At 45.4% G+C, this 25,162-nt stretch overlaps 1 protein-coding gene across 2 annotated transcripts in view; it reads right to left on the reverse strand.

The window, feature by feature from the left end:
* The window catches only part of ERICH1 (glutamate rich 1), a 57,838-nt gene that overhangs the window by 16,041 nt on the left and 16,635 nt on the right, over window positions 1–25,162 (reverse strand). For both annotated transcript variants that reach the window (XM_040966714.1, XM_040966713.1), the window contains exon 2: window positions 14,744–14,890. In XM_040966714.1, the coding sequence (XP_040822648.1) occupies window positions 14,744–14,890 (147 nt within the window). The remainder of the gene's footprint in view (window positions 1–14,743; window positions 14,891–25,162) is intronic.

The raw sequence follows: 25,162 nt of genomic DNA on the forward strand, positions 1-25,162 counted from the left end.
CTCAGCACCTCTTCTAAGGGCTGAGCCAGCTGTGAGTCTGGCCTGGGGGTTGCCTTATACCCCATCTTTCCTGTGTCTCTCTGGAAATGAAGACCAGGTGAGTAGCAGTTTCAATAATTTTCCACTTTATTATTTGTTTTTACACACACAAAAGAATTCTAAATCTTATAAGGTACAATTGAGAATCTTTCATCTGTGCTCAAAGCACAATGTTACAGTACCTTTATGTTTCCATTGAGGATTTCAGTTGTGGTTCCATTCAGAATGCAAAGAGCTTAGGTAAACTGTTGGTTGTAAAATATTTTTCACCCTACCACGCACTGAGAGTAGCCACACACATCTATGTTCTGATGACAGTGCATAAACACGTTGCAGATCATGAAGGCGGACACTTCACCTAATGTGCCTGAGCTGTTAGGGACGCAGATTTCTAATTGCAGCTCTTATGCAAAGGTCCCCACTTCAGCCACACACGGACTGGAGGACACCAGCAGCAGAAACACTTGTTATCTACCCTGTCTTCCTATTTCACCCACATAATGATTTGAGAACATCAACTGAGACACACCACATGCCCTCTCCACTCAGCCAAATGAAAGACTCCAGGACCACCCAGGACACACTGCCTGCACTGTCCTGAGTCACATGACAGACTCCAACCCTGTTACCCGACACACTCACCACCTGCTCTGTCCCCTGAGCCACACTAAAGACTCCACACCCCGCCCCCCCTACCTAACACACTTACCACCTGCCCCTGTCCTGAGCCACACTAAAGACTCCAGCCCGGCTACCTGAGACACACCCACCACCTGCCCTGTCCCCTCAGTGCAGACATGGTCATCATCCCAGACCCTGGGAAGGTGAGTAATTCTGATGCAGACTTAGTTGTAGGGGGTCAGATTAAGTTCCACCTAGCCAGTGGGCCTCCTGTGTCCTCCAGAGGACTGCCAGGAGTTGAGCGCTCAGCTCCTCACAGGGGCCACTAAGCGTGAAGTGCAGGGCATATTCAGACACCTAGTTTCCCTGACAGGGGCCAGCGGTATGTGTGCTGATGGAGACGATGAGAAGCAGAGCAAGCTCCTGGGCCTTGGTCGGAAGGCAGCATCCGCTCTCTGGAACAGGAAGGAAGGTAAGCAGGTGGTGTGGGTACTGGCAGGCAGCTGTACGTCATGTGGTTTGCGAACGAGGCCAGGCTGGCAAGCATGACACCACAACCTGCATACATACCTACAGTGATGTCATCACAACAGAGAAAGCCCTCAAGGGAGTGAATGTGGACCAGAGAGGAAGGCTGGAAGTTGGCTGTGAACAGTTCCTGATGTAACAGTCAGGGAGGATCACCGTGTGGAAACAAGCTCCACATTTTTCTATTTGCTCTGAACGTCACCTGCAGAGATGCTATCCTAAATGGCGTCTCCATTGGGCATGTGGCTCTTTTCTTGAGTTCCTACTGACAAGACAGCACAGAAGGCAGAAGAACTGCCTTCATCTGCAGATTTCAAATTACAAGTAAGGTTCTCTCTGGGTCCTCCTGTCTGCAGGCCACAGATTCAACCACTGTGCTGAGTTATTGGCAGCTGCAGCTTGGTCATTTGCTATGCCTTACAGTAATCCACACAGCAGCTAGAGGCACCTCAGTACAAGGAGCGGAAGGTGAATTATCCTCAGAGAAAACCAGGAAATGGCATTTCCTACACATATAGGATAAATGGCAAAACATTTCTACAAGGGCATGCATGTGACGCCCAGCCTCTGTCCTGAGGCAAGCTGGCCTCTCCTGGAATCAGGGAACTCCACATGATTAAATCCATGGGGATAAGCGTCAGGAGTCAGTAATCTCCTCCACAGAGGAGTACCAGAGCAAAACCTTGAGCAATGCAGCCCCTGCTTCTGCACAGGGTCCTCTCCCAGGAGGCCAAATGACCTCTGCCCAGTGCAAGAAACCCTGCTACCATCCCCATTTCTCACAGAATGTGGCCAGATGAGCTTGCAGTGGACAGAAGTCGCTTCACCCCAGTTTTCATTAGATGTGAAACAATGCCAGAATCCAACTCCTCAGAACACACATGTGTTGCCAGCTGCATCCGTATGCACTGGCCACATGCCGTACCCAAAATGGCGCCGGCCGGAGAAGCCACACCTTGGTGCCTGGTGGAGAGTCACATAGCTTTCGTAGTACTGCGCAGGCACCCAGCACACGCGCAGTGAACTACGGCATGACCGACTCATGGCCGGCGCGTGAACACTGGGGACTGGCGAATCCGGTCGCCCAGGACCCTGCGTGATCATGACGCTAACCTATCATTGGCAAGGGCGGAGCCGGTCAGCGCATAAGAGCAGGCAGCCTGCCGGGGTCGGGGCCCTTTCCTCTTCCTCATCTTGGTGTGCACAATAAAGACTACCGCAGAAGACTTCACTCGTGTCTGCCTCTTATTGTGGGACGATAGGAGTCGTGGGCGCGACACACATGAGTACACACAGACACACCAGAAGGTACCTGGGCACACATACGGAACCCCATAACCAACCCCTGCATGCTGTGACTTCACAGCAGTCATGTTCTGTCGGTGAACACATCACCACCTCCTCAGCCACCCTACCATCCTACAGCGTGCTTCACATACTCTGCCTGCACACACATGAACCTTCACAGCAGCACTGCCTGCACTGGGGTGTCTGCTTTTAAAAACTGGGCAGTTTGTATTGGCTGCCCCTGAGACGAATGACAGACTGAGCAGCCATTAGCAGCCTGGGTGCAGATGGGTGGCTTCTTCCACTGGGTCCCCAGCTAGTCCTGGTCCTATAAACATCCCTAGACCAGAGACCTCCATTTCTGATGAGAAGAGGACAAGATAACAGGAAGTTGTCCTGCAAACAGCAGAAAATGTCCAACATAGCACATGCTCCCTGACTCTCCATGCAAGGCAAGCCAAAGCTGTAAATGAGGACGGAAGGCAGACACACACACCCGTCATAAGACCAAGACCAGGTGTCCCTGCACTGAGTTGACACAGAGCGGTGAGGAGGTGGGACAACCAGAGAGGCAGGTCATGGCCTCACAAAGCAGACGTAATCTCAACACAGAACTTAAAAAAAAAAAATTTTAAGTCTCTTTGTTACCAGAATATAGAAATACTTCTTCAATGATACAAGAAAAAAACAGGAAGCATAAATATCTATAAACTGCAGTACAGTAGCCTCCAAATTAAGATGTTACTTTTAAAACCAGACAATCCATATAGAGATGTTCTGATACCATCTGCCCAACTGGCCAAGAACTGGAGCTTGCAACACACACAATAATTCCTAAAATATGAGTTAATTAACAAGCCAATGAAGCAGGCCACACACCTGGATTCACAGGACATGCACTAATGCCAGTGTCCAGCAGTGCACAAACCTGTGACCCAGCACCGAAGTACAACCACATGTACACAGGCCTGGCAACTCTTACCACAGGCACCAAGAGAAGCAGACTTTACCCTAGGCATACATGGAGAGACTTCCCACAGAGCAGGACCCAGAAGGGTTTGTGACATGTCAAAGGAAGGGCCATTTAGGAGGTCCAGGAAGCAGACACCCACTTTCAGTCAGGAGGCAACAGCAGATGGGCAGAAACCCACGTGACAGGGTGGGAGAGACAGGCAGAGCAGAGCAGAGCAAAAACAGTCCACCAGAAAGGGACCCAGATGACACCATGGGAAAGACGGGTAGAGGACAGTCAGTCCACAGAGAAGGACCTACGTGGCACCATGCCTTTTAACTGTGAACCTAACACTTGTTTAAAAGCCACCATGTAAAAATTCTAGTTTTGCTGTACCATAGATATTTGAGTATAAATTTTTAATTTTCTCTTTCATACTCCTCTAATAGAACCTGAACACTACAGCAAACTGACAGGTGTCTTCTCCCAGCTTGACATCTTGAAGAGGGATAGGTGTCCTGCCGGTGATTTACATGGAGCTTCCTGCCAATGTAGACCCTAGAGGCTGTGGGAGGGGGTCGTGATCACTAGAACAAAGAAAGCTGTGAAGAGAACGCTCCCCTGCTGGCAAGGCCACAAGGAGCTCCCAGTTGTATGGCAAGGCTTGGTAAATGTTTCTTCAATTACTTCAGTGCAGTTTCACAGACATTCAACTACCACTAAAACATGTTGATGCATAGTTGTTTGCCCTTACGAGGTGGTCTCTGTAACTGATGTGAGCTTAGGAGCTAATGTCATGAACAATACCTTGGTGAGTGGGCCTTTAACAATGTATGCTGTCTTGGATGCTCCCATGATCCCTTGGCCAGAGGAGCTCAAGGATGTTTGTACTAACAATGTCAAACATGCTTTCCAACTGATTAAGGGATTGTTAAGCAAGCGATTGTAATGGGAATTTACATTTATAAAGTTTTTTTGCTTTTAATCTTTATGTTTTTCCGTTTGTGATATATTTTCTGCTTTAAATAGCAAGTTGTAGAAAGAGAAAAGTAGCAGGAGTATATTTTCTGATTAATATGTGCTGCCAGGTGAGGAATTCCTGGCTGCAAGGTCAGAAAGGATAATGGCCTGCTCTAAAGTGAGGTAATTTGCAGAATTATCTTTGGAAACACCCACTTGAGCATAATGTAAAAAAGTCTGTATGAAAGCTTGTGAGTTTTTCTGTATAAATAAATGACAGCTTTCTTGCAGGATCCACTATAATCATAGAATTAAAATGGTCTAGCTCTTCTCTTCTTATCGCCAACGCCATACGTGCTTCCTGGAGCCCTGAACTCAGCTGGAGCTGGTCTCCGGCAAATAGTGGACACCAAGTATGAGTTTCTGGTTCCAACAGGGGCATTTAGAGAACTGAACCAGCAGGTATCTGCCTGTCTCTTCTGAAATGTGTTAAAAATTAAAAAAATAAATCAACAAGCTCTCAGCTTAGTCAGAAATCTCACATTATTTTTCTCCTGGAATTCTAACCCTCCAATTTACCCCCTGTAAAATAACTATCATACCATAATTGTTACAAGAAAATTTATTCTGAAAAAATTTCCATTGTACCTCTTTTTTTAAAAAAAAAATCATTAAAACTATTAAGCCATATAAAATTGGTCAATATAGCAATTATTACTTTCAAAAATTATTCAACACAAAGAATAAAAAAATGTTTTAAAGACTTATTTATTTTTATTTGAAAGACAATTTTTACACAGAAGGAGTGATAGAGAAGACCTTTTAACCACTGGTTCACTCCCCAAAGGGCCACAACAGTTAGAACTGAGCCAACGTGAAGCCAGGAATCTCTTTCAGGTCTCCCATGCAACTGCAGGGTCCCAAGGACTTGGGCCATTCTCCACTGCTTTCCCAGGCCATAAACAGAGCTGGATGGGAAGTGGAGCAGCCTGGACATGAGTTAGCACCCATATGAGATGCTAACACCAGCATCTCATATGTAATTGGTGGATTAGCCTGACATACTATTGCATTGGTCCCAGAAATTTTAAAAAATAAAATTTGGTCCAGTGGTCAACACACCAGTTAGGATACAAGTGTCCTGTATTCAAGTAACTATGGTCTTTTCCCAGTTCCTGCCCTTGTTTGCAGCTTCCGGTTAATAGGGATCCCAGGAAGAAGCAACTTGAATAACTGGGTTTCTGCAACCAGTGTAGGAGACTGGATTGCATTCCCAGCTCCTGGCTTTAGCCCAGTCCAGCACACTGCACGTTCCCAAGGGGTGAACCAGCAACTAGGAACATTCTCATTTTCTGTCTCTCTCTCCCCTTCTTCCCTCCCTTCCTCTGAAATAAAAAAGGAGGAAGAGGAGGAGAAGAATAGCTCTATTGGGAGATTCAAAGTCTGAAAAACAAGAATTCCAAAAGGAAAAGAGAAAATAAATGGAAGGAAGTTGCCAAGGGGGAAGATAAAAATAACCACCATCTCCAGACTTACAGAGCCACAGCAATCTAACCCAGCAGACAACAGAATTCAGGATGACAGAGAAAAGTGGAACACACCGTGGCAGGAGATGCTCCATCCAAAGGCCCTAGGAACACAAGGCCAGCATGCAGCAATGACATGGGGCACTCAGGGTCTACACAAGCATGAGCAAAATATTTCTAATTCAAAACTCCAAAGAATAAGAGTGGTGGTAAGTTTGCCATTCAATATCTCTAACAAATTTAACTTCAGAAACCTCTTCTCAGGAATGTGTTTCAACAAAACAAAAGCAAACCAAAAAAAAAAAAAAAAAAAAGAGTCCAGGATGACAAAGGATATGAAGGCCCACTTGGCCGAAGAAGACAGGTGGACACAGAGGACCAAGAGCACTGACTGAAGAAGGTGATTAGGAAGAGCCTAATCAGCAGTCTGTGGAGCAGCAGCCCGACTAGACACAGCAGCCTGACTAGACTCAGCAGCCTAAGAGAAGTCCAGAGACAAAGCAGCTTAGATTCCCCAACAATGTGATCCCAAAGGAAATCCTGACACTGAATTGTGGGAGAGGTGAGGAAAAACAAGTATTAAGTATTTAAAAGAAAGTTCTGAAACACTAGAAAGATGTTTAACTCTATCACAGTTCTGGTACCTGCATTACAAACTGTACAGAGCAGAATAGGTGATTTCACTGAAATGACATGTCCATGTTCAAAGAAATGCAAGGCATGAATACTGAATTAACACAACTCCAACACAGTCACCCTTGGATGCCAGGGTGAAAAGCCAGTGTGTCTATGGTGAAAGAAAACAAAACTTTCAGTTTCTATGGGTAAAAAAAACAATAGAGAAAGCCTAAGCCCTTAAAGGGAGAAGGCATCAGAAGCAAAGGTATAGTCAGCATAGGGGAGTGACCCACGGTGAGGAGACAGGGTGGAGACATATGTGGCATGTCACTGGTCAACAGAAGCTGCTGTGTGAACAATGACAACCCTGGAACCATCTTGCATCGAAAACATATGCAAGATGTAACAGAATATGTGAAAGACATTTACTAAATGTATACATATCAGTTGTTTGCTTGTTTATAGATTGATGATCTTGTCTCTGAATGGAAAATGAGAACATCCTCAAAACCAGGAGCGGTAAATGTACAGAGGCTGAAGAACAGCCACAACCCCACACTCTGATCCAGTCAAGAATGTGTTCCTCTACCATGTCCCAGGACTCATAGCCCAGCCCTCCTTTCTGCCTTTCTCTACCGTGTCCCAGGAAGGACTGCTGTCCTGGCTCTCGGGATGTGCACACAGCCCTCCTCTCTGCCTCTGCACCAGCACTCCTCTGGGGACTTGTCACGACAGTCACTAGAACACTACAGACTTTCATCCTGCTTCCAGCCAAGACATCTCCTTTCCAACTGTAAAATTACTTTTTCTTCAAAATTTCCAAGACACATTATTTTCAAAAATGCATTGCTCCTCCATGATTTAAAAGACATGTAAGAAAAATCCACAGCTATCATTATGCACACTGACCAAAAGCACATAGCTTCTCCCAAAGATCAGAAATGAGAGCAGAAAGCTCCTAACACTTTCTTCAACAGCATACAAGAAATTCTGGCCAGGAAAACTGCTCAAAGAAAAAGAACAAATAAAAGGCATCCTAATCAGAAAGGAAGAAGTAAAACTCTTCACAGGTAGCATAATCTTAAATACAGAAAACCATAAAGCAGCTGGTGCATTGGCTCAATTGCCTAACCCTGCCCTCCTAGCACCAGCATCCCATATTGGTGTGGGTTCAGGTTCTGGTTGTTCCATTTCCCATCCAGCTCCCTGCTTCTGGTCTGGGAAAGCAATGGAGGATGGCCCAAAGCCTTGGGACCCTGCACCTATGTGTTAAGACTCAAAAGAAGCTCCTGGCTTCAGATTGGATCAGTACTGGTGAATGAACCAGTAGATGGAAGATCTTTCCTTCTATCTGTCCTTCTCCCCATAAAACTGTCTTCCCAGTAAAAATAAATTTTTAAAAAATGAAGATCCATGAGAAAAATATTAGTGCTAATAAACAAGTTCAACAAAGTTACAGAACACAAGCTGAGTGTGCAAAAGTCCCTTATACATGCACACACTAGCAATGAGCATTCCAAAAAACACAACAAACTAAAATAAAAGCAATGCACTGACAATAACATGAGAAAGAATAAAATACTTTACAATAAACTTTTTAAAAAATACGTAACTTTCAGTCAAAAACCTATAATGGGAAAGGTGTCCTGAGGTCACAGACTGGACCCTGAACACTTCAAATATCTAATACAACGTGTTCCCAGATCCCCGTAATCCCTAACCTCCCTAAATGCTCTTTTTTTTTTTTAAACAAAAAATGGACAAACTGGTCCTAAGATTCATATTTAAGAAACCTCAAATCTTGAAAAAAGAACATGGCTGAGGAATTCATAGTTCTCAATCCCAGATGCCGTGGTATCAACATTGTATAGGCAAATAAATGAGGTAAAGCCATTCACACAAGACCACATCATTCAGCTGTGACATAGGAGTGAAGTCCTTGCATGTGCTCCAACATGGGTGACCTCCAAAGCATTATCTAGGGCCATTGTGTGGCACAGCAGGTTAAGGCTGCTGCTTCCAATGCCGCATACCATGCTGGAGTACTGGTTTAAGTCCTGGCTGCTCTGTTTCCAATTGAGTTTCCTGCTAATATATTCGAGAAGGCAGTGGAAGAGGGCCCCGATACTTGGGTCCTGGCCTCTCATGTGGTAGACCAGGAGGGAACTCCTGGCTCTTGGCTTTGGCCTGGCCTGGAAATTGCTGCTGTGGCCATTTGGGAAGTCAATCAGCAGATGGGAGATTTCTCTCTCTCTCTCTTTGTCTCATTCTTTGCCTTTCAAATAAATAAGTAGAGTAAATCTTACCAAAAAAGCAACAGTATGCTGAGTTCATGCAATAAAACAGACTCAAAAAGCCATATTATTGTATGATTCCATTGACAGAAAATGTCTAGAGCAGATAATCTATGCATCAGCCCAGTGGCAGCTAGCAGCTTTGAAGGAGGGTAAGGGACAGTTGTCTAACCCTAACCCAAAAACGTCCTGCTAAATAGCAGTGATGCGTACACATCACTCACACTTCACTGACAGATGGTTCACATGGCATGTTTTAGAGCATGGGAATGTTAGATGTCAGCACGTGTTAACAAGTATTCTCATATGGGATACACACGTTATGCTTAGTGGCATCTGAGAAGCACCAGAACTCTCAAAGACACCCGCCCCTGTGTTCATAGCTGACAGCCATGTGACACAGCATGGGCTTTGTCTTTCATCCCTCTGCTGTTGGGAAAGAAGCTGGTTCTGAGAGCAGGGGACTGGACGTGGCCTGAGTGCAGAGGCCACAGGAACCACATCTTCATGACCCCCAAGGGCCAATGGTAGGACAGTCCCATCCTTCCCCGTGTAGCACATCCTCCTGCAGGCACACCAGGGCCAAGGGACTCAGACACTTACAATCGAATGATCTCCCATGTCCACATGACTGGACTGACATATGCCTACTGCTGGAAAGAAAAGGCATCACAGTGATGTAACGAGTGGAGCCCTGGAATTTACTTCTGCACTTCATCCTGACAGGGTGGCACTCTCCCACTGTCCTCTAACCTCTCCCCAGACACATCCCACCAGCCACAGGCCTGCTTTCACACCTGCACCTGGATGAGGACGCCCCGTTAGATAACAGAGCTGCAGGCACTTCGGTGCACAAAACAGGTGTCAGCAACAAAGTCATCCCCTCATCTGCCAAGGTCACAGCTGGGCTGCGATGCACACAGGTAGCTCCTAGACCACTAGTGGACGTGACAGACACTGTATTCACACTCAACAACCCTTCATCCACTCAGACCATCCATTTGCTTGACAAAACAAACTTTGAGCAGGTGCAGAGTCCCCAGCCCCTGGCCCACATTAGGACCAGGGAACCATGGCATACCGACAGCAGGCTAATATTCAGGCTGATCATTCTGTGTGCTCCAAGAATGATGAGGAAAGGGTTCCCAAGCCTTGGGACCCTTCAAGCTACTCTGTAAGATTCTCACATCAGCTTGACAGTGTCTTCATATCAACAGCCTTCCAACGGTGCCCTTGAAACATGCCTGGACATTGGGGCTCTGCAGAGCGTTCTCCCTCAGTAGCACATGAAGACTCAAGTCAAAGTCAAGGCCATCTGCATCTCTAAAAGCAAAAGCCTTCCAGCACCACCTGGGAAACATCCCTGCTGCTCCAAATCAACCTTCCAGCACCACCTGGGAATGATCCTGTAGCTCCAAATCCCTCATTTGCCAGCACACTGCTGAACAAAATCTGTCTTAGTAAAATACAAACAGCACTTGAATTGTCTCTTGGTCATACTCAGAGATGAAAGTGAGTCCTCAAAGTGTTTAAACAGTGATTTTAAAAGTGAAAAATTTTAGGCAATTTATGTACTTGTAATGCAGCAACTGCATACTGCATAAAAAGCCAGTGATTTGTAATATAGCTTCTGGGAGGAGAGTAGCCCAGTATTTATAGATGCTGATTTTTACTTAAAAGTAATCCATCCACACAGTTTCGCTTAATTTCATTTCATCTTCATACCAGCAGTTACATTACTGGGAATAATCATCATTAAATTTTTTGCTAATTTCAAAGGAGAGGGAAAGGCAAATAGATTCTAAAACCTTATTGTTACTGTTGTTAATATAAAGACTGGTGGTTCTGTGGAGAATCAAGATGGTGGAATAGAGTAAGGACACGTTTAATCAGACGGAGAAACATTTAATCAGGATGAAGCAGAGAGGACACATTTGAGGAAATAGGAAAGGACAGAACAACAGCAGAGGGGTACCTGGAGACTGACAGACACAGGAAAGAGGCGGGCACAGCAGTGTGGTGTTGCAGTGAATGATACTCCAGCATGGCGATCTGAACTCCAACAGCAACCAGGTGGGAAGAGACCTTCACTGGGAGCTTGGGAGGTGAACCCAGATGGGAAACTGTCTGTCCTGCTGGTCTCTTTGAATTGACCAGGAGCAGAGACAGAGCAGCATATCTCAGGCAGTGCAAGAACAGAGTGAATTTCATAGCCCAGTTAGCCCCCAGGAGCTGAATTGGGCGCCATTTTGCCTAAGGAGGAAAGGGCAAGGGAAAGGACTGAGCATGCTCTGAGTGGGGAGTGAGCTCTTTTCTGACTTGGTGAACTGCAATGACGTGGCATTCTACGGGTTCCACCCGGGGCAAGTCTGGGTAGCCCTCGGATCTGACTGCCAGCAGATCAAGAACTGTTGTGGTAGCACATCTTGCGCCATTATGCACTGTGGCAATACCTTTGGGACTGTAGGAGACAACAGAGAACTGCGCATGTGCTGAGATCACGAGAACTCGCTGAGGTCCCGCAGGAAAATAATACTGACTGTGACATTGCACCAGTCAAAATAGGTCCGTGTGGCACCCAGACAGGTTCCAACAAGATCAGCGCCACCAACAGCCTAATTGGATAGGACACCTGGTGTCTTTCTAACCCTGGAACCCACTCCAACCGGAAGAGGGAGAAAGGTTGCAGAGACAACAGTGCAGCCTCAGTACGGTATCACAGGAGGTGGAGAGTGGTGAGCAAGAGCTGGGGCTGTGGAGACCATGGTGGATATCTGACATAAGAAGCCAGACCTGGAACTCTCTGGAGGTTGTGGCACAAGTGGCTGCAAGCAAAAAGTTGTGTGCCCACAGCAATAAGTAAAATCGCATTATAGACCTGTGGGTCACACAGCTTAGAAAACTGCCCCAAGAAGAAGACTCTGCTAACCAGAAGTACAATGATCAAGAGCAAAAGAAGAGACAAAGGCACAATGAATAATACTGAGCACTCCCCTGCAAAGGAGCAAAACCCTATGCCAACCTCAGAGTTAACTGAGGAAGACATTGAGAAAATGGGGGACACAGAATCCATAAGACTCATTTTGAAGATTCTGGTCAAAAATGAGAAGCTCATGCAAGAGTTCAAAGAATTTAAGGAAGCAATAAAGCAAATCAAGACTGGTATGTCAGAAATTAAGAACACAGTAGAGCAAATTACAAGTACAGTGGAGCATCTCCAAAGTAGAATGAAGCAAGCAGAGCTGGATCAGGCCAAAAAAAGTATTCAAGAATTGAAAGACACTATTAAGAGGCCAAATGTAAGTTATGGGAGTCCCAAAAGGTGCAGAAAGAGAAATTGGCTTTACAAATATATCTAATGAAATAATCAAGGAAAATTTCCCTAATCTGGAGAAAGAATTGGGAAACAAGATCCAGGAGGGCCACAGAACTCCCAACAGGCTTGATCAAAAGCAATCTTCACCAAGACATATGATTATCAAACTCTCTTCAATTGAACATAAGGAAAAGATCCTTAAATGTGCATGTGAAAAAAAAAATCAGTTGACATATAAAGGAATGCCAATTAAGCTCACAGGAGATCTCTCACAGGAAACTCTACAGGCAAGAAGAGAATGGAGTGACATATTCCAGATTCTAAAAGAAAAAAATTGTCAGCCTAGGATAACATATCCAGCAAAGCTTTCTTTCGTCTTTGAAAATAAAATAAAATTCTTCCACAGAAAAGAAAAGTTAAAAGAATTTGCCTCTTCCAAACCTGCTCTACAAATGATACTTCAAGATGTTCTCTTGACAGAGAAGAGGAATAGCACCTACCAAAATCAAAGGCAAACGGGAAGAACATCCCAGTAAAATGACAACAGAAGACTAAATTAATAAACAACCCATTCCTAAAATGTCAGGACCAAAGTACCACCTATGTATATTTAACTCTGAATGTAAATTGCTTAAGCTCAATCAAACATCATAGATTAGTAGACTGGATTAAAAAACAAAACCCATCTTTTATTGTCTGGAGGAGACACACTCCAACAAAGATCAGCGGAAACTCTATCACATGGGTTTTGTTGTTTTCTGTTGGTTTCATCTCTTCAAAACACTTTCTTCTGATTAAATCATTTAGTGACTTGTAGATCACGCAGTGGCACCATTTTCTTCAAGAAGGTTCTTGATTTTCACTTCTTTAGCTACACGTTAGACATTTAATAGTATGTTTAACTTCTTGGTGTTGTTAATTTCTTTTTTCTCTCAGATGTTGTATTTGTTTTGTGGCTCTTCATTTAAGGGAAGGTATAGTAGTTGTGTAATGGAGACTGTCATATCTAGTAACATGTCATTTAACTTCATGGCATTGTAAATTTCTATTTTTCTTTCTATTGTTGATTTTGTATCATGACTTTTCACTTAAGGGAATGTACAATAGTTATGTAATGGAGACTAACAACCAGATGTGAGGATGCAGTGTGGTCGGCATTTCTGTTTCCAGACAAAGATGGACTTATAGTGAAACTGTTTATATTATATTTTGACAATAGGATTCTGGATTTTCTGCCATTGTCCATGCCCGCAATGATGAACATGTGACTGAGTATGAAGAATTATATGTTAGTAATGATATAAAGGAACTAGCGGGGAGGAGGGAATTAGGGAGGGGATAAGGGAATATGGAACTGTATCATAAAATGATAGCAATAATAATAAAATGTGAAAAAAAAAATAAAGAGTGGTGGTTCTGTAAACTCCAGAGTGGAAACAGGACATCTCTGACATGGCCTGAGGCAGTACAAAACACACTCATCCCATCCCCTGCTGTGATGGGGGAAGACTTGGTTTCTGAAGTCGCTTGAGTTCACAGCAAAACTGAACAGAAGGTGCAGGGACTGCAAGTTCATCTCCAGCACCCACATGGGCCAACTCCCCACAGTCAGTACCCTACCCTAGGTCTATCTGCTTCAAGTGATGGACCTGCCTGGATGCTCACTGACACGTGGAGTGCACAGGTTACCTGAGTGCCACTTCTGCTGGAGTCCATTCTACAGGTCTGGACAAATACACAATAAGCTATGTCCACATGAGGACATCACACAGTAGCTTTGCTCTCATCACTCAGCCCTGACTTCTTGCAGGCCCTGGCCAAGCCATTGATCTTTTTGCTCTTACTGTCCTCAGCTTTGCCTTTTCCAGATGCAACATGTAGCCTTTCAGATTGGCTTCTTTCTCTTAGAAATATTCCCGTATGATCGCTCCATGTCTGTCTACCATATGGCAGCTCATTTCCATTTAGCTCTGAACTGTCTGTATAGAGGCCCGCTGACCACTCCCCCAGTATAGGGCCTCCCACTTCTCCCAAGTTTGGGATTACAAATGAAGCTGCTATGGGGTTTCCATGGGAGTGACCATGAGAAGTGGCAGCCCATGCACTGATATGGCTCTACATATTTTCATGCCACAAGATGCCAGGGGAACCCACCCACATATGCCTGTACCCCACGTGGGTTTCTCACACAGCCCCCCACACACACATAGAGTGCCTCACAGGGCCCACAACACTACAGTGAGAAGGAGGAGCTGCAAGATGGCTGTTCAAATGCTCCAGCCACCTCAGTGAGCTCAGACAGAGCAGCTACTAGGTCAGATGTCTGCTGAAGACAAAGGACACGGAACCAGAGGAGTTGGTACCAGGTGGACAAGTCTGACGGGACCAAGTCCTCACCAGAGGACAGCCTGGCCTTGATTGAACTGAAATGCTACCTACAGACCCAATGAAAACCCACTCCCTACTCTGGCCTTCAGCTGGGAAGTGTTACTGCCAGCTTCTTCCCTCCCTCACCATCAACAGGATGCAGTCCACTGAGCCAGGTACACAGGGACCATTCTCCAGAACAGGCAGAGCGTGGAGTCACCTGAGACCACCTCACCTGTCACAGGCTGCACAGGCATGGGTCTCACGGCCTCAAGGACTCTGGCCCCTTGTGGCCCCTCGGAGGCTGGCTGCTCAGAAGTCTTCTGTTCTTGACTACTTGGAATACGGGGATAAAGCCTCTTCAGCACTTTTTCCACAAATACTACAAAAGAAAAAAGATAAACAAATTAAGTTAACAAAAGAAATGCTTTTTGGGCAAGGATTCAAAGATGGCCGACCACGGAGGGTTGGTATAAAGGAGAGTGCAAAAAGAGAGGGAATGGGGCAGAGGAGTGAGCAAGAAGCATAGAATTGCAGGGAGAGGTGCACGAAGTTCCCTGGACACTGCAGAACCAAGAAGATCCACAGAACTCAGAAGGGCAGCCAGATAAAAAGTCAGAGAAGACAGCAACCCACTCAAAACTTGGTGAGTCACGATCCCAGGAAGGGGAATGGCTGTGGGAGCCTCAGCCGACCCAGAGGAGACAGAGAGAGTTAGAAGGATTGTTTTTTACAAGTATCCCCACAAGCGGCAGCAATGGACCACAGGAGGGCCGGAGGCCCCAGTGGTGGGCAAACCAGGCAGAGGCAGCAGCTGAGTGGGGGTCCCCACAGAATGTACTTCCTGAGAGCCACACGGAGAGAGCCCAAACCTACTCGGTGGCCCCCTGGCGCAATCTCCAGCAACCGAAACCATGAGGCCGCCAAGTTTCCCATAAGCATAGGGGCCATGCGGAGAGCACCCTGACACTGCTTGGCGCCAGCCCCGGCAGAGGAAACCCCAGAGCCCACTACCCAAGAAAGCTGCACAGAGTGAGCCCGGACCTACTAGGTGGCCCCTGGCAGACTCTCAAGTGACCAAAACCCATGAGAGCACCAAATATCCCCATGAGCACAGGGGCCGTGCGGAGAATGCCTTGAAACTGCTCCACCATGGTGGCACCAGCGGAAGAAATCCCCTGCAGAAGTAGCGGAGAAAGACAGTGGGGGTGCCGGAGGCCTTGGCGGGCTGTGGTGCTGACGCATAAATCTAGAGCCCTTGGTGGCCTGGTGCTGATTTGTATAATCACAACCCTTGGTAGCGGTGAGGGCCCCAAAGGGCCCATTGGTAGTGGCGAACATGAGCACAGGGGGACGCATGGAGAGCACCCCAAACCTGCTCCTTACCAACTCCTGCTCCCCATCCCTGAGGGCACACATGACACAATGCCATAGCCAACAGACTGCAGGGGAACACGAGAGCAGAGGGATTTATACATCCAGGGATAAACAAAGCTACCCAAACCACCACCCTCGCAAGTTGTTCCCAATAGAGCATGGAGAATTATGCTTTTGTCTGCACACCAAGCACCAGTACCTGGACCACACTCACTCTAAGCTACTGCACCGAGATCAGAGACTGCGGACAAGCAAGTCAGAGACTAAATTCCCAAAATTTCAAGAAACCACAACACGATGTGGAGAAGTATTAAAAAATGTAATGACTCAGATGAAAGAACCAGCACTTCCCCAAATCATAACCAAAAACCAATTTCAACCTCTGAATTGTGAGATGAAGACATTGAAGAGCTACCAGATAAGGAATTAAAAAAAAAAAACCATAAAATTCATCAGAGACAGTGAGAAACACTGGGAAAAGCTTAAGGAATTAAAAAACCACATAGTCAAAAAAATAAAACAAGTCAAAAGTGAAATCATTGACTTAGAGCACCAAGTTGAGAGCTTAACCAATAGAATAAATACAGCAGAAGACAGACTCTCTGAAACTGGAGACAATCAGAATGAAAGCATGCAGCTCATAAAACAGCTGGAGATAAACTTGAACAAAGCCAACAAAACCATACAGGAAATGAAAGACAACCTCAAAAAGTCGAATATCAGAAGCAGTGGAAAGAGACAGGTCTGCAACAAGTGCTAAATGAAATTATACAGGAGAACTTCCAAAATACTGGGAACATAACTCCAGCCCAAATCCAGGAAGGACAGAGAACTCCCAAAACAGATTCAACCCAAAGAGATGCTCACAGAGATACTGCGCTCAAGCTCCCCTACAATGAATACAAGGAAAGAATTCAGAGACAAGTACAAAGAAAAGACAATATTACTTTAGATGAAAATCAATCAGTATCACTGCTGACTTCTCAGAAGAAACCTCCAAGCAAGGAGAAAATGGAGTAAAATCTTTCGAATCCTGCAACAAAATAACTGTCAACCAAGGGTAATATACGCAGCGAAAATCTCATTTGAATTCAAGAACGAAAGTAAACATCTCCATAGCAAAGAGAAACTAGAAGAATACACCAGCACAAACCCAGCTCTACAAAATCTCCTTAGAAATGTGCTAAACCCAGAAATAAAGGATGCAAACCATAATCAAAGATGGCAAAAGGGAAGACATCCCCACTAAAGTCCACAAAAGGAAAGACAATTAAGCAAAGATGCAACCACATGCAAATACACACACACACGCATACACAGACGCATGGCTGGTCAAAACCGCAGCCTTTCAAAATTAACTCTTAATACAAATGGTCTAAATTCATCAATCAGAAGACATACATTAACATAATGGATTAGCAAATAGGACCCAATTATCTGTTGCTACAAGAGACACACCTAATCAAAAAAGATGCTAAGAAACTGAAAGTGAAGAGCTGGAAAAAGATACTTCACACTAATGGTCGAGAAAAAAAGGCTGGTGTAGCAGTTCAAATTTCAGATGATATAGACTTCAACGTGACAAATATCAAAAGGGACAGGGAGAGGCATTTTATATTGTTGAAAGGAACCATCCATCAGGAAGTAATTACCACTATAAACATAAATGCACCAAACACAAATGCACCCAGCAACATGAAGCAATTACCAAAGGACTTAAGGGGAGACATAGAAGCAAATACAATCATCCAAGGAGACCTCAACACACCATTAACACCAATAGACAGTTGAACAAGACAGAAACTCAAAAGAGAAACAACAGAACTCACAAGGACAATAGAACAAATAGACTTAGTAGACATTTACAGAACCTTCCAATCTACAGACACAGATTATACATGTTTTTAAAAGATTTATTTGTACTGGAAAGGCGGATATACAGACAGGAGGAGAGACAGAGAGGAAGATCTTCTGTCTGATGGTTCACTCACTAAGTGACCACAACGGCTGGTGCTTAGCCAATCCAAAGTCCGGAGCAAGGAGCTCTTCCAGGTCTCCCACGAAGTTGCAGGGTCCCAAGGCTTTGGGCCTTCCTCGACTACTTTTCCAGGCCACAAACAGTGAGCTGGATGGAAAGCAGGGCCGCCAGGATTAGAACAGGTGACCATATGGGATCTCAGTGCGTGCAAAGCGAGGACTTTAGCCACTGTGCTATTGAACTGGGCCCAGGCATATTCATTTTTTTTTCAGCAGTGTATGGCACCTTATCAAGAATCGATCACATGTCAGGAAATAAAGCAAGTCTCACTAACTTCAAAAAAATTAGGATCATACATATCATGCACCTTCTCAGACCACCAGGAGTGAAACTGGAAATCAATAAATCAAAATGCCCCAGGAAATATGCAAACTCTTAGAGGCTGAACAATATGCTACTAAATGAACAATGGGTCAGAGAAGAAATTAAAGATAAGACAAAAAAATTATGGAAACCAAAGAAAACTCAACACAATATTCCAAAACTTATGGGACACTGCCAAAGCAGTACTACATGGTAAGCTCATTGCAATTAGTGCTTATGTCAAGGCTCAAGAAAGACACCAAATACAGTAATTAAAAACACACCTCCAGGAATTGGAAAAACAGCAGCACGTACAATAGGAAACAAGAAATCATCAAAACAACGGAGGAGATAAACAAGATAGAAAAAAAAAACTATTCACGAGATCAAGAAATCAAAAAGCTCGTTTTTTGAGGAGATAAACAAACCAGACACCCCACTGGCCCGACTGACAAAGAAAAAACAAGCGAAACTGAGAATTAATAGCATCAAGGATGAAAAAGGCAACATAATGACAGACACTGCAACCACTAAGAAAATAATTACAAGTTACTACAAACAACAGTACTCCAACAAACCAGAAGACCATCAGGAAATGGAAAGGTTCTTAGACTCCCACCACTTACCAAAACTTAGCCCAGAGGCAATAAAAGACCTGAATAAACCCATAACTGAGGCAGAGATTGATTCATTGATTAAAGATCTCCCAACAAAGAAAAGCCCAGGTCCAGACGGTTTCACTGCAGAATTCTACAAAACATTCCAAGCAGAGCTAGCCCCAATACTTAACAAATTCTTCAAAACAATAGAAAAGGAAACAACCCTTCCAAACTCATTCTATGAAGCTAACATCATCTTAATGCCAAAACCAGATACAGAATTAACAAAGGAGGAAAACTACAGACAGATCACCCTGATGAACATTGATGCTAAGATGCTCAACAAAATCCTAGCCAAAGGAATTCAAAAAAACATCACAGATCATGCATCCGGAACAAGTAGAATTCATCCCTGGAATGCAGGGATGGTTCAACATTCCTAAATCCATAAATGTAATACACCACATCCAAAAACTGAAGAACAAAAATCACATAATAGTATCAATAGATGCAGAAAAAGCTTTTGACTAAATCCAACACCACCTCATGCTAAAAAGCCTAACAAGGGCAAGCATAAAAGGAGCAATCCACAACATAATCAAAGCAATATATGAAAAACACAACACTAGCATCATACTGAATGGAGAAAAACTGGAACCCTTTCGAATGACATGTGGAACAAGACAAGGATGTCCACTATCACTACTGCTATTAAACATACTACTACAGATACTCACAGAGGTCATAAGACAAGAAAAAGAAATCAAAGGAATTCAAATACGAAATGAAGAATTCAAGCTTTCATTGTTCACACACAGCATAATCCTATACATGGAAAAACCAAGAGACACAATACAAAGATTGCTAGAACTTATACAAGAGTTTGGTAGAGTGGCAGGGTACAAAATAAATGAACAAAAGTCAACAGCCATAGTGTATGTAAATATCCCCAAGAAGGAAAAAGGTCTAACTAGCAGAGTACTGTTAAAAATAATAGAGAAGAAAAAAAAATAAATAATAGAGAAGAAAAAGAGGGGTCTCAGGATGGGGCGTCTCATGCCTGGATCCCAGACGACAGCCACCATGTGCACCTGGTGAGCTGTCCCCGGGCCTACTTGGGCTCCAGGGGCTGCTCCCTTTGGGGTGAGTACACCAAGGGGGAAGGTCTCCGTGACTAGGCAGGTCCAGGACCACAAGCCGCCTTCATCGGGTGGTGAATGGGATTGGGGAGGGGCGTGACCTTGGGCCTAGGAGTTTAAACTTCCAGCAGCCTCCTAGCTGCTGTGGGGTGTCAAAACATGGCGTCTCATGCCTGGATCCCAGACAACAGCCACCATGTGCATGTGGTGAGCTGTCCTCGGGCCTGCCTTCCATTTGTTGCCAGGTTCCACCTGCTGGCCGCCCGGCCATGGAGCTCTGGGATTTTGGTTCCTTGAGTCGCTGCTTAGGTATCTCCAGGTTAAATCCACTGTGCTTCTAGGACGTGAAGCATTCGTAAAGATTCCCATTGGCAGTAACTCTTCCTTTGAAGAACTTGTAATCACTGAATAATGCTGACCTCCAACACCAGTCCATGCAAAAGTTATGGCTCGGGGATTGTCCTGCAGAATTATATCATGCTACCTGTTATGATGATGGATCAGGAGAAGGGTCACATTAAGCAAACCATTACATTAACTAGCACTCAAGAACCATAATCAGGGGTAAATTCTGTGAGGGATGTGTGGGCCACATCCTATGATAATTCTAGCCCCACTGGTTATCTCAAGAGTTGGGGTGGTGATGGACTAAGCTAGGTGTGACCAAGAAGCCTGCCATCAATCACAGATAAAGGAACCGACAACAGTCTGAACTGGTCAGGGCAGCAGCACCCAAATGTGCATCCTGAATAGGGTGTGGGGTGGGCCGGGCTGCAACGTTCACCAGCTCATACAAGGCCAAATGGAAGGCCAGACTGTGCTGGAACCTGGCCTAAAACCCAAAGGCATGTATGAGAACTGGGTCTGGGAGTGGATCAAGTGGAGGAACTTGGGAAATTCCCCTGGCGAGTCACAACTACCACTGGTGAACATGTGGTCCAGACCTGGGGATCGGACAAGCTGGGCAAAGTAGCTCCAATGGCTGGCTAATGTGTCTGCAATTGGTAATGGAACAGGGTAGATCAGGCAGGACTGAGCAAACCTTAGCCCACAAGTGAAACTAGAGACCAGGATGGAGCAGAGGTCATGCCAAGCTAGGCTCTTGCACCTGCTGGTCTGCATGAGCCAGGAACACTAAGCCACAGTGTCTAAGGCAGAGGTTGGGACAGGTGAGAGGCTGTGCCAAGCTGAGTCAGAGCAATCACTGGCATGCATGTGATCTATGGCTGGGAACTGGCCCGGTTAAAGAGCTAAGGGGACAACCCTAGCTGGGTTGAGGTTCCTGCCAAGGGGCGTGTGAACTGGAATGGGGGCTGCGCCCTGATCTGGAATCAGTTGTAGTCTCCCTTGGCACAAGTGTGGACTGGGACTGGATACACCGAACTGGGCCACCAGACCACAACACGCTCTGGTGTCCTGGACGACCTGGGTAGATGTGGGATGGACTAGGCAAGGTCTCAAATCCCTACTGAGCCATGTGTGAGCTATATGTGGGTATGGACAAACCATGGCTGAGTTGAAACATCCAACAGCAAGAACCAGATTGGGTTGAAGGCCAGTCAGGAAAAGCCACTGTTCCTGCTATGGCTGGAGGTGGACAGAATAGGGCTAGCTCACGGACCTACTATTAAGCGTGAAACCTGGCATTGGGAGAGGTTCTGATGGAGGAGCCTGGGAAACTCCTCTGGCAGGACACAGACCCGGCAGATAAGCGCAAGAAACATGATAGGAAACAGCCCAGAACAGGCCATGGAAAGTTTCCCACTGACATACAATTGGCAGGAGTCGGGGGAAGACCAGGCTGAATCTGTCCACGTCATCCACTGGCAAATCCGAGCACCGGAACAGAGTGTGGGTCGAGCCAGGTTTGGTCGCAACAAAGACTAGTACACAATATGGAATGCCAAGGTGAGGTTGCCTGTAAGGGAAAGGACCACAGTGCCCAACCAGTAGGCGTGAGAACAAGGAAGGGAGGGGGCTGAGCCGGCAGGGGAATAAGAGAGGGTTCCTTTGCTGGACAGCTACTCCCACTGGAGAGCATAGGCTGGGATGGGGGGGCAGACCAGACTATAAGCAGGGCTACAACACCTGTGGGCCTCATGTGGACTAGATCAGGGAAAAGATGGGCTGGGTTGATTTTTCCTACTGGTGCAAATAAAATTAGAGTGGGTGAGGGTTGTTTGGGCTTAGCACAGCATCAGCTGGCAGAAGCTGGTTCTGGGGGCCAGTTCTGTCAAGTCAAACCACAGAACTATCTGGAGAATGCATAATCTAGGAGTCGGAGTGGCCTGGGAAGGAAATAGTGAGCTCCCCCCACTTAGGTTGCCACCCCCCACGGGAGAGCATGAAACTAGGACAATGGCTGGGGTTGAATGGGGTGTGGGACAGACTGGACTAGTCTGGTACACATACTGGCAAACCAGGGCAGGGGACAGGCCTGGTGTGGGTGATTGAGGGTCACTCTGACTAGGCTGCAGCTCCCACTGGTTTATGCGAGGGCCAAGTATGTGCTGGGCAGAACCAGGCTGGACTGCAACACCCATTGGTTCCAGTGGAAGTCGGGGCTGAAAACAGAACCAACCCAGCAATTGCAACCACCAGCTGATCAGGCAGATGGACTGTGCCGGGCCCTGTACTTGCTAGCACATACAAGAATCAGGTCCGAGAACACCTCAGACAAAGTTTCATTGGAGATCTCCCCAGTCAAAATGTTGGACTTAGAACCCTAACCAAGAAAAGAGAGAAGACAGAACAGGTCAATCAACCACCTCAGCTGTATGTTGGCAGCAATACTGGGCAAACGGAGACTCTATGATGGACTATGTCAATCAGTGGCATGCTCAAGGACCTCATGGGGCTTGGAGTGGCAAGATTGGCAGCGATTCATAACTGGTGAACTATCAAAACCACTTGAACAAGAACCTCGGAGCATGCCCTACATCCAGGACCTGGGGAGGGTGGGAAATTGGGTGGGCCTTCTCCCTTAATACCCTCCTTTAAACATGAAGGAAACAATTTGGAAAAATAATAGTCTTACCACTTTCCTGTAGCCCTTGACCCTTTTTACTCTAGTTAACTATGTAAAGATTGTCAAAATATATTTAAAAAAAAAGAAAATGAAATATGTAGGAATTAACTTCACTAAAAATGTAGAAGACCTCTTTGAAGAAAACTACACAAAACTTCAAAAAGAAGAAGACCTCAAAAAATAGAGAACCACTCCATGTTCCTGGATAGATAAAACCACTATCATAAAAATGTCCATACTAAGTAGAATCAAGATGGCGGAAGAGGGTAAGGACACGTTTAAACGGATGGAGAAACATTCAAAAAGGATGAAGCAGAGAGGACACCTTCCAGAAAATAGGAGAAGACAGAACAACAGCAGAGGAGTACCTGGAGACTGACAGACACAGGAAACCAGTATACACAACGGGGTGGTGTTGCAGTGACTGATTCTCCAGCAGCATTCAGGTAATGGCGATCTGATCTTGCAACAACTGGAACTTTACCAGCAACCAGGTAGGAAGGGACTTTCACTGGGCGCTTGGGAGGTGAACCCAGACAAAGAACTGCCCATCCTGCTGGTCCGTTTGATTTGATCAGGAGCAGAGGCAGAGTAGCAGATCACAGACAGGCAGTGCGAGAACAGCATGGATTTCACAGCACAGTCAGCCCCTTAGAGATGAATTGGGCGCCATTTGCATAAGGGGGCAAAGACAAGGGAAAGGACTGAGCACATGCTGAGTTGGGAGTAAACTCATTTCTGACTCACTGAACTGTACTAATGTGGCATTCCACAGGGTCCCTCCAAGATAGGTTTGGGTAGCCCTCAGATCTGACGGCCAGCAGATCAAGAACTCTAGTAGTGGTACGTCAGGCGACATTTTGCACACTGCGGCAAACGCTTTAGAACTACAGGGGACAACAGTGAACTGTGCATGTGCTGAGATCACGAGAACTCACTGAGTTCAGTGGATTGCACTGGTCCTGAAGGAAAATAATACCAACCATGGCATCGTAGAGGTCAATATAGGTCCAAGTGGCACCAGACCTAACGTCCAACAGGTACTAGCAAGATCAGGGCCATCAAAAACGTAGTTATGTACAACACATGCTGTCACTCTAATCCTGGGACCTGCTCCAACCAGAAGAGGGAGAAAGGTTGCAGAGACAACGGTGCAACCTCAACAGACTGTCACAGAAGGTGGAGATTGGTGAGCCAGGAGTTGGGGCTACAGAGTTCTTTGTGGAAATCTAACATAAGACCCAGACCTGGAACTCCCTGTAGGAAGCAGCACAACTGGCTGCAAGCAGAGTTGTGCACAACTGCAATAAGTAAAATCGAACTGTAGACCTATGGGTGACACAGCTTAGAAATCTACCCTAAGGAAAAGACTCTACTAACCAGAAGTACAATGACCAAGAGCAAAAGAAGAGACAAAGGCACAATGAATAATACTGAGCACTCCCCTGCAAAGGAGCAAAACCCTATGCCAACCTCAGAGTTAACTGAGGAAGACATTGAGAAAATGGGGGACACAGAATCCATAAGACTCATTTTGAAGATTCTGGTCAAAAATGAGAAGCTCATGCAAGAGTTCAAAGAATTTAAGGAAGCAATAAAGCAAATCAAGACTGGTATGTCAGAAATTAAGAACACAGTAGAGCAAATTACAAGTACAGTGGAGCATCTCCAAAGTAGAATGAAGCAAGCAGAAGAAAGAATCTCAGAACTGGAAGATATTCCCTGTCATCGTGGGGAAACAAACAAAAAGCTGGAAGCAGAGCTGGATCAAACCAAAAAAAAAAAAAAAAAGTAATCAAGATGCCTAATGTAAGAGTTATGGGAGTCCCAAAAGGTGCAAAAAGAGAAACTGGCTTTACAAATATATCTAATGAAATAATCAAGGAAAATTTCCCTAATCTGGAGAAAGAATTGGGAAACAAGATCCAGGAGGGCCACAGAACTCCCAACAGGCTTGATCAAAAGCAGTCTTCACCAAGACACATGATCATCATGCTCTCTTCAATTGAACATAAGGAAAAGATCCTTAAATGTGCGTGTGAAAAAAAAATCAGTTGACATATAAAGGAATGCCAATTAAGCTCACAGGAGATCTCTCACAGGAAACTCTACAGGCAAGAAGAGAATGGAGTGACATATTCCAGATTCTAAAAGAAAAAAATTGTCAGCC

The sequence above is a fragment of the Ochotona curzoniae genome, unplaced genomic scaffold (genome assembly GCF_017591425.1).
Source record: "Ochotona curzoniae isolate NIBS_2020 unplaced genomic scaffold, NIBS_Ocur_1.0 scaffold_4506, whole genome shotgun sequence".
In the NCBI taxonomy this organism is placed as follows: domain Eukaryota; kingdom Metazoa; phylum Chordata; class Mammalia; order Lagomorpha; family Ochotonidae; genus Ochotona; species Ochotona curzoniae.